Here is a 15,718-nt window from a genome sequence, read left to right as displayed (position 1 = left end):
GTGTGACCTCTTGATCAAGACTTCACCAAGGATGAATCAACAATGTGATTCGCTCTTGACTTGCAGCGGGGTGTGGTTCAAGGAGAGAAAACCCTGGTGTGTATGTGGGTGTGAGAGAGATTGACCATGTGCTGGAGATAGAGCTAGACCCCTTTCCTTTTCCTTTCCTATAGACCCTTTACCTTCTTCCCTTTTGTCTTGAAAATCATATGTATATAATATCCTAAACTGTAAATAAACCTTTCCCTTTCGTAAGATCTTTTGATCCTTCTTTAAAAACAAGGCACCCCAAACAGAGCACATTCTACAACTGGTAACACTTGCTCTAATGACATCTATCTAGCAGGGAACTTTTACTTTGTAGGGATTTTCTATCACTTCCCTGGCATGAGCTGAAGGGAAATCTTTCCAATGGTTCACAAACAGTGTAAAAATACTGTGAGCTTAGGATATTGAAGTAGAAAGGATCCAGCCTGATGAAGACACTTTTTCAATTCTATGGATGGCAAAAATTATAGGGAGCCTGGGGCTAGAAAAAACACAGAATGGCCTATCGAGGACATTGAGGAGACATCCAGCTTTCTCCTTTATGCAGCGAACACAGAAGCATTCTGCTCAAAGCTCTTATGGTTTCACAGCTGTCATTTGACAGGCAACTTTGCTCCAGTAAAAAACAATTTCAGTTCTGTTGGGCAGAATGCAGGGGAGACATTTGGGGTTTGATAGACCTTCATACTGCTATCACATTGTGATAGCAACACAGTCACAATATTTAAAAATATTAAAACCTAATAAAATAAATAAAAAAACATTTAAAGGACATTTAAATATACCATATATGTAATATTGGATGTATGAGTACATTGGATATATGTAAGTGCTGTTAGATATCGTTATGCATCATGCAGTGAAAGGAATGATTCAGGAGCCATCATGTGTTAACTATAATTTGTTGACCTGTTGTCACCCTATGTAAGCATAATCTGACAGGTGCATGTAATTTTGAGTATGTCGTTTTAAAGTATTGTGTTTGTGTTTATTTGAAGGTGATTTGTTTAAATGAAAATGTTTCCAATTACAACGGTAAAAAATAAAAGATCCAACATAAAAACTTTGCAGCTGTCATTTTCTTCTGCACATTTTCTTCTTTCAGAGCACTTTTGAGGGTTTTAGGTCGTTTTCATTCATGTGTTAAAAAAAAAAAGCCCCAGCAACGAATGATTGGTAGTGACACATCAATCTACTTATTTTTCAGTGTCTAATTTTGTTAGGTGATATTTGTTCTATTAAACTTTGCATAGAGAGAGATAATCAATTGTCTGTTACGTATATTGTGACGCTGCAGTTTTTACAACTGTTAAGGAAACGATTCCAGAGAACTAAATGAAATGTTTTCCTGCATAAATCTGGTAATGCATTAAAGCGGCAGGTTGCTGTGGTCCTTTCTGTACATTTTCCTAAAAGCAATAAACAAAAAAATTCTACAGTATCAAAATGAATATAATTGCATAAAAGGCGCTTTCCAGCAAATGATGACTATAACGTTATATTTGAACAGATTGCTGATTACAGCAGCATAGCTTGTTTTTTATAGTGCCCAATTCATCTCAAGCAGCGCCTGATGCCTGCATTGCTTCCAGTAATAATTTACTGAACGCTGCATGAGTCTTCATAAACGTTAATTTGTTGTCATTAGAGATGTGTTCTAATGAACCTGTTTGCTGTTAGGTGTATAACGGGCAGATGAGTACCTGTCAATCATTTCAATTATCCTGTTAATGGATTCATCCGTCTTTGAGCTCCTTTACATGAAACATATGATCTGTAGTTTATATATGTACGGGCTGGTATATTTAATGTGCCCATGCATGTAGACAAACAAGCCCACATACAGAATGTATCCAGCTGCTTGTGTTGTACAGGATTTCCTGAGCTCTCTCAGCCTGTGACGTTGCACACCTCCCTTTATCTGCCTTCTCCCCCTCCCATGCCCTGTTCTCCAGCTTCTACTCTGTCACCATCAGCTGCAGAAGCAGGTTAGTGTTTTTTCTTGATAACTACCGATCTGACTCGTTGTGTCTAGGTTTCTACCCACCAATATTAGAGTTCTATTCATTCTGATTGCCCTTTTATTTAGATGTCTCTTATCTTATGCTTTCCTTCACATCTCTCTTGTCCTCCCTCCTCCTCCTCCTCATATCTGCATCTGGTTTTCTTCTTGTATTTCTCCATTTCCCTCACCTTGCATTCCTGACAGAATCTTGCCCTCTCCTCCATCATTCTGTCACTGCAATGCTCTATAGAATATGGTGGTTGTGTGATTACATTTGCTGCTCTAGATGATTTTCTGCATCCATCCCATCCTACTCAGAATCTTCCATTTTAAGTGGTTTACCCCATGCTGCATTGTAACCAATTGCTCTATATTCACTGTATAGTTTTTCATCACATGATCAGCCCTTCCACCAACACCCTTGCTTCACTGCTTTTCTGTATCTCCCATTTCCTTATTTATATTTCTGTCTTTCAACATCCTTCAAATATCCCTGGTTACAGTATCTCTTATTTCCAACCCCATCTTTCATATTATTCTGTATATTCTAGTGTAGCTGTTTAGACTTCCTTCTGTTGAATAACTCTTATCTTTCCCCTAGGTTGCGTTTTTTACTGAATTCTCAAATTCTTTATATATGTTTTATTTTCTATTGTATGTTTTTTTAATGACAGATTTTTTTTTCCCAGTCCTTTAGTGTTAATTCCTAAATTTTGCTTTCTTTGATGGCAGAATCATGAAACGGTTTGTAATCTGAATTATATCATGATGTCCTAGGCCTAAAGTATAGACTCAAATATAATGTTACCTATTACAATACTTCCGTCTTTCTATCATTATCTATATAGTTTGATTTCATGGCAAAAAGTCATATTTGGTGCAATTTTGACAACTTGGCATCCACTTGATCTTGATGAAGATATGGATGAGGAGTTGCCAAAATAGTGCTGAAGTCATAGGGTGGAAATAAAAACTTGGGTTACATTTAGGGTGTGCTTGTTATCTAGACAGGATACCAGATGATAGAAAGGTGTGCTTGTTATCTAGACAGGATACCAGATGATAGAAAGGTGGCTAATAAAAGATATGTATTCCAAGACATGGAATTTCTCGTTGAACTGCTAGATGTAAAAACCTTTTAGTATCCAATGTAAAAAACCTATTAAAGACAAGGGCCAGATGGCTTTATGGATGGCAAGTCAATAGATATTTGCATTGGACAAATGTAGGCGTTGGACAGATGTGAAGAGGGTCCCCTAAATTAAAGCAGAGGGGGGTTTACTAACAGGAGAACTATGTAAACCTAATCACTAGCATATCAGCTTTAACATGTTAATGTTGTTTAAAAGCCACTATTTTTAAATTTGCAGCTTACATTTTATTAATAATAAATAAAAAGATAGGATAATAAATAAATAAAACAATACATTACTATCTTGTCTTTACAGTCTTTGACAGAGCATTACCTATTATAGGTAGACAATATACTTTCCTTATCCCTCAGTTGTGCTTCTGCCTTGTTACCTTGTCACACAAACTTCAAGGGGACTAGAGACAACCATTTCAACAGACATTATGCACTAATCAGGAACCCCACCCTGAAAAAAGTTGTGTATACATTGATGAAGTACATACATGTAGGCAGGAAGTGGCTGCAAATAGGCTGTATGTAAGAGTACCGGGATAGCATCAATGGGTGAAAACAAGTATTTTATTACAAATGACAATTTTTATGATACACATAAAAATATATAACTGAAAAAACTTCATGATGAAACAATTAGAGCATATAGTCCACCAAAGTTTCTGTAAAAGGCAAATTAAGTGCAGCCGCCCTCCAAGTCACTGAGAATACCCATCATGTTAAAAGACCAATAGGCAGAAAAAAAAGGTGTGGCCTATCTCAGCTCTTTGACCTCTATCTGGATACTTTGACGTTTTCTTTTATTAAAAACAAAGCACATTCTGTGATTCAATGCACAGTAATTTATGTTTGACTTTATCCTATCAGGTTGACTTAGAAGACAACTATAACTAAAACTTGATCTTTATGCTTTATGTAAAAGAGCTTATAATGACATTTGAAACTGTAGATGAAGCTAAAGTGTGGATAGTTGCTCTACCACTGCTTAATACCTCAGTGCAACATACGCTCACATGTTTTAAAAAATGCCAGCATATTCAAAATAGACTGCTCTGTGTGTTAGGGAGCACACTGTTTCTGTCATTCCTGCGTGGTTTCTAAAAAGTGATAAGAAGCTGAAAAAAAGTCAGCCTATCATCCCAAAAAATGTTGCCTGGTGTTTGCCTGTTTAACACAACAAAAACTATAAACATGGTATCTCAACAGAGAAAAGATATTAAAAAAATTCCTACATTTTGAAATATTTTTCATTTTAATATTTGTTGTCATCAAAGCTCTAGTGGTAGAAATAAATCAACCAGATAGGCAGCCAGTTATTTTGTTACTCTGGTATATTGTGAAAATAGTAGGACCTGGGACCCTGATGTTTCAAGTTCCAAAAAACACATGAAGTATAATGGCACTTACAATGAATTATCGTAGCTAGAGTTAGGCTGCTGCCAAATATTACACAAAGGGTTCTTTATGTCCATTGTAGTACATTGCCTGTACAAAGCTGACAGTTCTTACACACTGCTTCTCCATTTACAGGACCCAGGTATATCTGCAAAAACTGCAAGTAGCCAGTGTGTGTTTCCAACTGTCTGATAGAGCTGCAGCAGCAATTGAGGCTGTTAGGATTGCAGGCCTTGTATTGCAATGAAGCATATACAGAGGATTTTTTTATTTAAATGATTTCAAAACAACCTGGGGTTTGATGATGTGTGGTGTTTTTTTAAAAAAACAACATAGCTTCCCAAGCTATAATATACAAGAAGAAATTGCTTAGGAGGTCACTTCAGGTTTCCTTATGTGCGATCTCAGCTTAAAAAATAATGGCAAATTACTATAACTAAAGTTACATTTTTCTTCATTAGCCCAATTTCTGTAACTGCCTTAATATGGCAGGTTCTTACTCCTGGACTGAAAGGGGCTCATGATAGCACTGAGATCCAGGGGGTATGTCCATGGCAAGAAATGGGTTGAATGATGTCTCCAATAAAAATAATAAGTGTGCAAGTAGATATCATTAAGGTGTATGTATAGTGGAGAAAAAAGATACCTATCTAAACTCTTTTCTGATAGCAAGCTTTATGAGGTGTCAGATCATACATTTCTTGATACCATAAAGCTAAGTACACACTATTGGTTATTATCCCCAAAATCCTTTGCTATTGATTGTTTTGGGTGAAAGTAACAATTTCTGTACAGATAGGCTGCTAAAGGTGTACCTACATGATATTTCAGTGGGCTCCAGTACCGTTGGAGCTTTATGGTGCTTAATATCCACCAGTCAATTTATTTTTTTTATTTTTTCTTGACTACTACTTATTCCACATACAATCCTATGAATAGTAGGATTCATTTATGTCATTAGAAAAATGTTTAAAAAATTTACCACTGGCACTTAATATCCATATGTATGGAAAATGTCACTCAAAAGTAAAAATGTCCTAAGCTGATTATCACAAAGCATCACTGCCATTTGCTGCTTTTGGACCAGATTTGGTACTAACTATAAAATATGAACGTACAGTGGGTGCACTAGTCTTCTGAAGCATTTGAAGCTACTGTTATATTAAAACATAAACTTGTACAACTGTACACCAACAAGGGCTTTTTTGACATACTATTCCATGGTCCAATCTACACTTATGCCAGAGTTTATATAAATCATGCACACTCCAGCACTTAAGTATCACAAGCACAACCACCATGACCACACCTTACATCCCAAATTGATGCATTTCTGGGCCTTGCCCCCACATTCTGATCCAGGTGCAATCCATAGAAACGCATTTATTCAAGGTGCAACCCATGATATTCACTGTCTATGGGGAGATGCTACATGTAGTGTCTCCATACAGCACAAGCAAAAACAACAAAGGGGTCAGCAGTGAACAGTATTTGTAGCGCTATTGCTGTGAGTTGCAAATGTGCACATGAGTACGAGTTGGAGTTACTGTCTGGCTGGCAAGGTCCTAGCTGCAGTAAGCTGCACGGAATCGATTGATCTGGAAGCAGGTATGAACCTGGCATGTGTCATAGTGCTTTTGCTGATTGATGTTCTGGAGTCCTTATGCTTGTAGAAACGGTATGCTAGTTTGTACCTTGAAACACTGAGACAGATAAGCCTTTTTCATTATACAAGTGTGGGTGTTTTAAATAACATTTTTTTTTTAAATTAGCTTTACATGCTTCAGGCTTTGGCATATGTTGTTTTTGAAGTTAGCCAGGGTACAACAGAAAAAAAATCAAAAGCCAATCAAACTCTAACCTAAACAGAGTTCTTACCCCACTTACTTAGCATTTTGAAAGAACTTAAAGTGTTAACCAATAATAGTTAAAAAAGACAATCATAGAATTGACCCTTCCATAGCTAGCTTAGCTATATCAAGAAGAAAGAAGCTATTTGACAACAATGACTAGTAGATATGCACCTTGATGTTAAACTCTTCTATTTCAATTATTGTAAACCTAATTAACAGATTCTTTTATTCTTTTATCTAGATATTTTAAAGATCTTTCAGAACAGCTCTGTGAAAATGAGCAATGTGAACAAAAAGACCAGTTAATAGACGTTTCCTAGCAAGACCAAAACAAGCAAGGCTAATTCTAGGTCTGTGAAGAAGTACTACCTAAAATCTCATCAGCTTGTCAGACAGTAAAAAAAAACTCAGGCTTTCTATTATTAGGTTAGAAACTTGTTTATGACATTAATTTTGTTGAGAATATTTTATATTCCTAAAAAAGGCTTACACCAAAATTAGAGATTTTGTTTACGGCAGCTGGCACAGAGGATATACAGAATGAACGAGGAATGTGGTCTACTAGGTCGAGACCTTTCCAAGATGACTGATGAAGAAATGCTGTCTCACAGCAAAGAGGAACTTGTCAGGAAGTTAAGAGAGGAGGAAGCTGAAAAAATGGCAGCTCTTATTCAAAGGGGTCGTCTTATAAAAGAGGTCAACCGCCAGCTGCAAGGCCACTTAACAGAAATTCGTGAGTTAAAACAAGTTAACCACCGTCTTCAGGAAGAGAACAGAGAGCTGAAAGACCTCTGCTGCTTCTTGGATGATGACAGATTAAAAAGCAAGAAACTGGCTAGTGAGTGGCAATTATTTGGTTATCATGCAGCCAAAGTCCTAAGGGAGGACTTGGGTGGGTACCTGAAAAAACTCACTGAACTGGAGAGGCGGCAGGATGAGCTTGTGAGGGAAAACACATGCCTTTCTGAAGTTTTTCTTGCTTTAGAAGAAGATGGGGCATCCATAAGGCACCATGCTAGCCAAGTGGCTTCATCAGAGCTTAGTCTTTTACCCTGTGGGCCACGAGACTTAGGAGATGGGAGCTCCAGTACAGGCAGCGTTGGGAGTCCTGACCAGCTGCATGTTGTTTGTTCACCTGATGACTGAAAGTGGTTTGTTGTACCAAATTTGTTGAATGTATATGGCAGTGAATGACAAAGACTCTTGGCCTTTAAAACAGGCCCATTGATAGGGTTGTAGGGGTGGGGTGGGGTTTGTTCTTTTTACCCAGCTTGTTCTTTTTACCCATACACTCCTTTTAATGTATATATTGTAAACACAAAAATGTGAAGCCATGTATTCTTTTCTGTAAATAATCTGATGAACAAATATATGTACGTGGCTGTGAGTTAGTACAATTTATTCTCTCAGTTACTGTATATATACAGATAATTGATAGTATACATTCTACCTTGTCAATGATCTCTGTAAGTATTACATTGGACTGTGCAATCTCTTTTCACAGTCAGTGATCTCTGTAAATATGCAGGTGAGACATTGTACAATGTCTGTTCCCAGACTCAAATCTTCATATGCATACAGGTGAACAGTGTATGCTCCCATTCACTGATCTTTGTAAATATATAGATACAATGATTAAACATTCTCTCTACATACATTTTATATTCTCAGATTTGATTTTGGCAGATAATGCATTTATATATGTCTTTTTTTATCGGAATATTCCTTATAATCCAGATTGCAACAAAGTTTGCTATTTTAAATAATAGCTAGGACATGCCATTAGAGACAGTGAAAATGTCTGGCTTGATGTAAATGATTTTCTCTGGGAATATGTAAAACAAATATGGGGTTATGATACATGGATTAGACCATTTAGGATTTTGTATTCACTAATAATAAGTTTTCCTGACTATCAGAAGTGGACACACATCACCTCTTGGGTGGATTCCAGACCCAAAGAGAGTGGGGGAATGAAATGCCAGATGTCTCACTGCCTGTTTCCGTTGCCAGACAAATTGATAAGAATGCCTTTGACAAAAAGACTTTTTTAAATACTTGACTGACAACATTATCCCTGATTCTGTACTTTTAAGAACAATGAAGGAAATGTGGTATTGACCAGGTTAATCAACAGCTGACCAGTAATAGTTACATGACATCATACATTCTAGGCAAACCTGTAACATGGGACTGCAGGTTTATCATTTGTAATTTTGGAGATCTTAAAAACCTAACACTCCTTTGTTGTATTTCACTGGGAATAAAATATACTAAATAATATACTATAGGCCCTACTTTGTGCCAAGATTCTCCAGGTACCTGAAAAGTTAGCATTATGTTGTATATGTTAGCTAGGGCTGTAAAAATCCAGGTGTCAAAACTGGATCATGTCATCCCTGTGATTTTAAGTATTTTTGTATCACTCTTTTCTTGCACTGTGATGCATTAAAGTATTTTTTGCAAGTCTGGCAGAGCTTGGAAAATTTCAGACCATGTCTGAATGTTTGAATATCTATATGTTGTCATTTGTCAGCTTTTTATGAATAAGCAGTGCATTTTAGATCTATCACTCTGCAAGCATAGATGTAAATCATAAAAGAAACATACATTCTATATCAGTGGTTCTCAAAATGTAATACATGTCCCCCTTTACATTACCTCTTACAAGGTCGAGTGTACTCCTGTTTGTCACAGTAAACTCAGTACCATATACAAAACAAATTTAAATCTAATTATTTTTTACAATGATTTGAGAATTGCTTTACCCCCCTAGTGGTCTGATTCTGTCCAAATTTCCATGCAAAAAGCTGTACAATTTTTTGCATGGAAATTTATTTTACATTGTAGACCTATATTTCTTAGGCATAACTGACCAACACATGTCTAATAGTTAATAAATTTAAAATTAAACCTAATATTTCTTTGTATTGGACTCAATATAACTAATTGAATCCAATATAGAATTATTTGAATTTCCAACGGCTAAAACCCGGATGCACCGACGTATGCAACAACGTCACCGGGAAACCCCGTAGGATGTCTCTGCACTTCACGGCTGAAGATCTGAGCAGCAGGACGCTGGGGGAGCTTTTTTTTAGCTTAAAGCTACCCCGAGTGTGACTCAGGAATAGCGATTTTTGCACTAAAAATCCACCCCGAGTCACACCGCTCAGGAGGTTAAAGAGTACCTATACTCGGAATTGTAAGGTGTAAGGCTATGTTTTAGTGATTAAGCATTAGGATAAAGTGTGTAGTACTGGGGAAGGGGGTAATTTTAGGGGTTAGGATAGGTGGTTCCAGTAGAGGTAGGGAAGTTTTTTTTTGTTACAGTGTTTCCTTTCTTCCTGGGCACTGGGAGACCTGTAAAAATGGCTGAGAACAAACATAATCTACACAGTTTATGGGAATTTTGAATTAAACTGATATATAACAGTGATCTACACCATAATGACATGACCCAGGTTTGTAACTTTTTAAAGTATTTATAATCACATTGGAAAAGTCTCCTTTTCAATGTGATAAAGAAAGAAAGAAAGAAAGTAGGAAAAGCATATGTGTTTCAAACAGCACATAGAGGCACAACATGATTGGTTGCTTTGACAACACACACTTTCCTTTCCTTCAGGTTTTTTTTAAATCTGGCCCTTTATGTAGAATTAAACATAGTTCAACTTTGTAACCTGTGAATTATTCTCTGTAGATAAAACATATGTATAAAAGCTTAATTTCTGCACACTTTACACACATTCAAATAAATATATATTTGGGAATTTATAAGTGAATTACCTTTTCATTGAAGTAATCATTTGTGTTGCTGGTTTATACATTTGAGTGATTGATGATGTGTTATATTAAGGGATTCCAGGACATTTTATAAAAACAATTACCTGACCAGTCTTCCTTGCAGTGCCCTCAAGAAAAGACATAAGGCAACCACATTCACATATGATGGGCTTTGCCTTTTTTGAAAAATATGTTTCTTTAAATTGTTATTTTGCCTTCCATTATGCATGGTCATTTTTCCCATAGTCAAACCCATTTCCTCTTTCATTGTTTGAGGATTGTCTTCAGAATTATTATTCGCAAACCAGGAAACACAGAGACCCCAGCCTGGCTGTCTACATGCTGCAACCTTGTATAAATTGCATTCCTACCGATAACTATAAAGTCAAACTCATCCATTGTTTCAGAAAAACAAATGATTTCTTAGTAGTCAATATATTTCTAAGCTTACCCAATAACTAAAATATCATATTTAAGCATTACCTTGTAAATAAAAATGTTATTTTCTTTAAAAAAAATCAGCTTTTGTTAAAAAAAATATGTGGTGAAACTGGTTCAACAGTACAGTTCAGGTGACAACTGTCTTTCAGATTTACTCCTGCATTGTCACCTTGTCAGACATGCCCTTGGTAGTGACTACAGGAGGCCGCACATTGTGCAGTTATAAGCTACAATTCGTATTGTCAGGAAGTTGGTCCTGATCAATGACGTGCAACTAATGCTGGGGAAGGGGATGAATATGGCTGACATTAAAAAAGAAAAGGATGAAAAGGGATGAAAGTATTTTATGGAAAAAAACAATATTTTATTTATAGAATTGTGGGTTTTCTATATTATGTCTGAACCCTTGAGAAACAAGCCCGACCTGCATATTACTCAAAGGCTCCTCACAGAGTGATATTGGTGGGACTTATGTTTTCGTTTAACCACCCGGGCGGTTAGCCCGACCTTGGTTCGGGGTAAGTACACTTGCTACTATCGTTTACACCAAACCAAGGTCGGGGTAGCTAAAAATTTAAACAAGGGTTATATTGCAATCTGATTGTCATACAACATTGTATGACAATTGGATTACAACTGAAAAAAAATACCTTGTCCCTGCAGCTCCTCCCGACACGTCTGTTCTCTTCTTTCTTCATCTGGCGTGTGCAGTGACGATCTCTGGGGTTTCCCGGTGACGTCGCTGCATGCGTCGGTGCGGGCGGGAGGCGGGGCGGGAAATTCAAATAACTTTGTATTGAACTCAATACAAAAAAGCTGTTTCGAGTCCAATACAAAGAAATCTTTATATATTATATAAAGAATTGTAATATATATATACTATACAGTTACATTACATTATACACTTTTTTTTTTAAGTTTTTTTTTTATGTTTTATAAAAAATATTTTATTATTAAATTTGTACAATTTTGGACATTTTTTGGTGAGTTACGTGGTAATTCGGTGAATTATAAGTAATTATTGAGTAATTCGGTGAATTATAGCCTACAATCTAAAATAAATTTCCATGCAAAAAATTTAACACTTTTTGCATGGAAGTACGGAAGTTCGGAAAGAATTAGAACATCCGGCGTTTGTGTACGTGTCCCTCTGCGATTCCTGATGATGTCAGTGCATACACTCGTCGAGTCGGGTGTCGTAGCGGGAAATTCAAATATTTTGTATTGGATTCAATACAAAGTCCTGTATCCAATCCAATACAAAATAATACAAAATATATTTATGTGGTTTTGTCTATAGGTATGTGACATTGGACTCTGTTTTAAAATTTACCACACTAGGGAGGTGTTTTAGAAAAATATATTACTATACAGTATACCGAATTATTGCATTTTCAGTATTTTTGATTTATTTATGTATGTATTTGATGTATTTATGTTTAAGCTGATTTTTGTGTTTTTTTATTTAATTTTTTAAAAGTAATTTTTTTTTTTTTTTTACATGATTGTGTGTTTCAAACTTTTTTTATATTCATGATATCTACTAGACCCTTGTTCGGACATATTTCTGTAAGTTACAGGTCTACAATTTAAAAAAAAAATTTCATGAAAAACAGTGTACCGCTTTTGGTACAGAAATCTAGACATCAGTGAAACGCCCAGGTGGTTAATAGCCAACCTAGCTCTATGTATCAGGAATTGAGGTCAGTGGTGTTGAAGTCTTGGTGTAATCTCTTGGTGTACTGGTGTAAGGCCTCGATTAGGCATCGGATTTAAAGCTGGTCCTGCTATGACATAGAAGTGTATAATATATTATTTCCCTGTCAATTCTACCTACTGTAGATTCATTCCTGTATTCATTAAAACAGTCACAATTGTGACTGCTCTGTGCTTTGAATAATTGGCCACTAGGAGGCAGAATGAGTCAGCATCAATAAGTAATGAAAACAACAAAACACAGGGATTTAAACAGCTAAGTATATGTTTACACCCAGGTACTGTGTTGGGAAAAATTATAGTTAATGTTCCCTTTGTTACTGACCATTGCCTGTTCTTGACCTATTGATTGTATAATGCCTGGACTGACCTCGACTCTGCTTGTGCTACTCCCTGGTTACCTCGTCTGGCGGACTGATCTCCAGGCTATGACCTTGGCTTTATACTCTGGATTTGCCTTTGTAGAACCTTGCACTGCTTTATCTGTGGGCCTCTGAGCCTCTGCTAGCCCTTCACCCAGATGCCATCCTTTGCATATTAAGTTCTGGAGGCAACTGTGTACTCGGAGAGGCAACCAGTCTCCTGAAGGCTTGCTATAGGTGAAGACTGCAGCATTAGATTGGGGGACTGGCATCTGGGGAATACTGGTGCTGGGCCAAGGTTAGAGGGTCTTCTAGTCTTAATCACAATATTTTTTACAACTTTTATTATAGATTAATTTCATGAGGACCACTTTAAAACATGTCAACTTGGCAGATCAGTTTTTTTTAATGATAAGGAATTTATTTGCAGATTAATAAGTAGGCAGTGCTTAGTGTGCAAAAATGTAAGTAGAGCTGTTGCTGTCCTATGGACATTCAAATATTCACAAATTCTGCATCATCTATGATGCAGAGAATGGCCCCTTATAATAACATGACAGTTTTTCCCAATTATCATGCTTGTGTGAGCTAAGGGCTTATTAATGAAACACCCATGTCCTTGGCTTACACAAAGTAGGTTAATAAACACAGGGTGTCAATCAGACTGAAAAAGCAGTGAAGGTCCAGTCTAAAAGGGGTGGAGATGTGTACAGAATGGAAATGGTAAGCACTGCATTGAGTCTTATTTTTTATCTCCTTGGAGCTTTAATCATGAGGGAATGAAAAGAAATGAGAAAAGCCAGGGTATGTGTTTAATGTGGCAGTATATTTGAAAATTGTGTACAGCTTAGTTCCTGATTCCCAGGAAAGAATATAAAACAAAATTAGTATTGTTCAGCATACAAAAACAAATAAGTAAAGTCAACCCACTATGTTTTAAGACATGGGGGTTCCTTTTGACCTGATAGCTAGACATAGCATTTCTGAATATATTAAAGTAATTTTCCAATTAGTGTCCCAACGCGTTTCGCTTCTGAGGGCTTCTTCAGGGGACTTTGCAATAGAGGTTGTACTGCAGGCTGCATATGAGCATATTAAAAGGATGAATTAGTTCATATTTTGAATAGGTAGTGTATTTTACATTGTAAATTACATATTGTATTTTAATTTATATTACATAATAGTAAATGTTCAAGAGTGTGATCAGATTCAAATTGTAACATAGACATAAACTGATACAATCACAATTGTCATCCGAAAGTGATAGTTACATACAATGCGTAACCTGGCAATGAATTATATCATGATAGAACAAAAGAAAAAATATATATAATATACAAAATAAAAGAGTCCAATCTTAGTTGAAAATTAGTTGAGATCATGTGGTAAAACATAGTGTAGCACATATGATTTAACAATATGTTGTATTATTTTTTAGAAAAACAGATTTAGTTCAATTGTAATGTCATAGTTTGTATGAATGGCAGAACAGAGTCATAATATGCAGCCTGCAACCTCTCTTGCAAAGTCCCCTGAAGAAGCCCTCAGAGGCGAAACGTGACGGAACTAATTGGAAAATTACCTTAATATATTCAGAAATGCTATGTCTAGCTATGAGGTCAAAAGAAACCCCCATGTCTTAAAACATAGTGGGTTGACCCTACTTATTTGTGTTTGAATGCTTAACAATACTAATTTTGTTTTATATTTTTTCCTGGGAATCAGGAACTAAGCTGTACACAATTTTCAAATACACTGCCACATTAAACAGATACCCTGGCTTTTCTTCTTTCTTTTCATTCTCGTATTGATCAACATCAGGGTATCTGGCCCACCTCGATTAATGGAATTTGATTAGCAAACTTCTCCCTTTTACCAAATTTTTAATCATGAGGGTCAAATATCATAGCAAGTGTCAACAATAAAAACTTAATACTGATATTTTTTAATATAACCTTCATGTGACATGTACATCAATATGCATTAGGCATATAGGACAGGTAGGTGGAGGAACATTCCTGCAGATTTACCAGCTATTGTTATGCAAAATAATGAATACTCAGGTACTAAACGCGTTTTCAACACTGGACTGCTGATAACCCAGATTGAATTTCAGATTTTTGTTTTTACTGACCAATTATCTCATAAAATACAGAAGAGAATTTGTATGAACATAATACCTCCCCTCTCAGTAGTCTTATATCCTCCTTTGGCTTAAAGTAGCATCTGTATGCTGATGACACTCAAATCTATCTGTCCACCCCTGACCTGTCTCCCTCAGTCCTGGATAAGGTCCCATGCTGCCTGTCGCCCATATCATCATGGATGTCTGACCGATTTTTGAAACTCAACTTGGATAAAACAGAACTCATCATCACCCCCTCCCCCCCCTCAAATTCCAAATCTCCCTCTTACATATTTCTAACTGTTAACAACACTGTTATTCGTCCCTGCCTTCAGGCACGTTGTCTTGGTGTCACCTTTGACTCTGCCCTCTCATTTACCCCCCATATTCAGAACATTTCCAGATCCTGATTTGTGTTACATGATTTGTACTAGAAGGAGGTTATCAACAGTGTCAAAAGCAGAGGAAAGATCAAGGAGAAGGAGCAGGGAAAAGTTGCCTTGAGACTTGAGAGGCTCTGATGAGGTCATTGGCCTCTTTATTAGGGGGAGTGGAATGGGCAGCTCTAAAACCAGATTGGAGAGGGTCAAGGAGAGAGTTGGTGCTCAGGTAATCAGTGAGTCTTTTGTAGACAAGGACTTCAAGAAGTTTGGAGACATATGGGAGAAGGGAGATAGGACGAAAGAAAGTTAGAGGGTAGGGAGGGGTCCAGTGAGGGTTTCTTTAGGATAGAGAGAATTATGGCACGTTTGAAAGTGGAGGGGTATTTACCAGTAGAAAGGGAGAGGTTGAATAGTTTGGTTAGGGCAGGGGCCAGGGTGGAGGAATTGGGCACGGAGTAAA

At 36.7% G+C, this 15,718-nt stretch overlaps 1 protein-coding gene and 1 long non-coding RNA gene across 4 annotated transcripts in view; one reads left to right on the top strand and one right to left on the bottom strand.

The window, feature by feature from the left end:
- Nucleotides 1-15,718, bottom strand: part of LOC140337598 (uncharacterized) — a 402,692-nt gene that overhangs the window by 338,471 nt on the left and 48,503 nt on the right. The window lies entirely within an intron of this gene.
- Nucleotides 1,953-15,718, top strand: part of CCDC85B (coiled-coil domain containing 85B) — a 43,388-nt gene continuing 29,622 nt past the window's right edge. For 2 of the 3 annotated variants that reach the window (XM_072421307.1, XM_072421306.1), the window contains exon 1: nucleotides 1,974-2,036. In XM_072421307.1, coding sequence (XP_072277408.1) covers nucleotides 1,988-2,036 — 49 coding nt within the window. In that variant the 5' untranslated portion in view covers nucleotides 1,974-1,987. Of the gene's footprint in view, nucleotides 2,037-6,686; nucleotides 10,226-15,718 lie in introns of those variants that run through there. The other variant, XM_072421305.1, reaches the window with a different exon arrangement.

Source organism: Pyxicephalus adspersus, chromosome 9, assembly GCF_032062135.1.
Source record: "Pyxicephalus adspersus chromosome 9, UCB_Pads_2.0, whole genome shotgun sequence".
Classification (NCBI taxonomy): Eukaryota; Metazoa; Chordata; class Amphibia; order Anura; family Pyxicephalidae; genus Pyxicephalus; species Pyxicephalus adspersus.
Note: the sequence above shows the minus strand (reverse complement) of the source record. Positions and strands in the feature narration are given on the sequence as shown.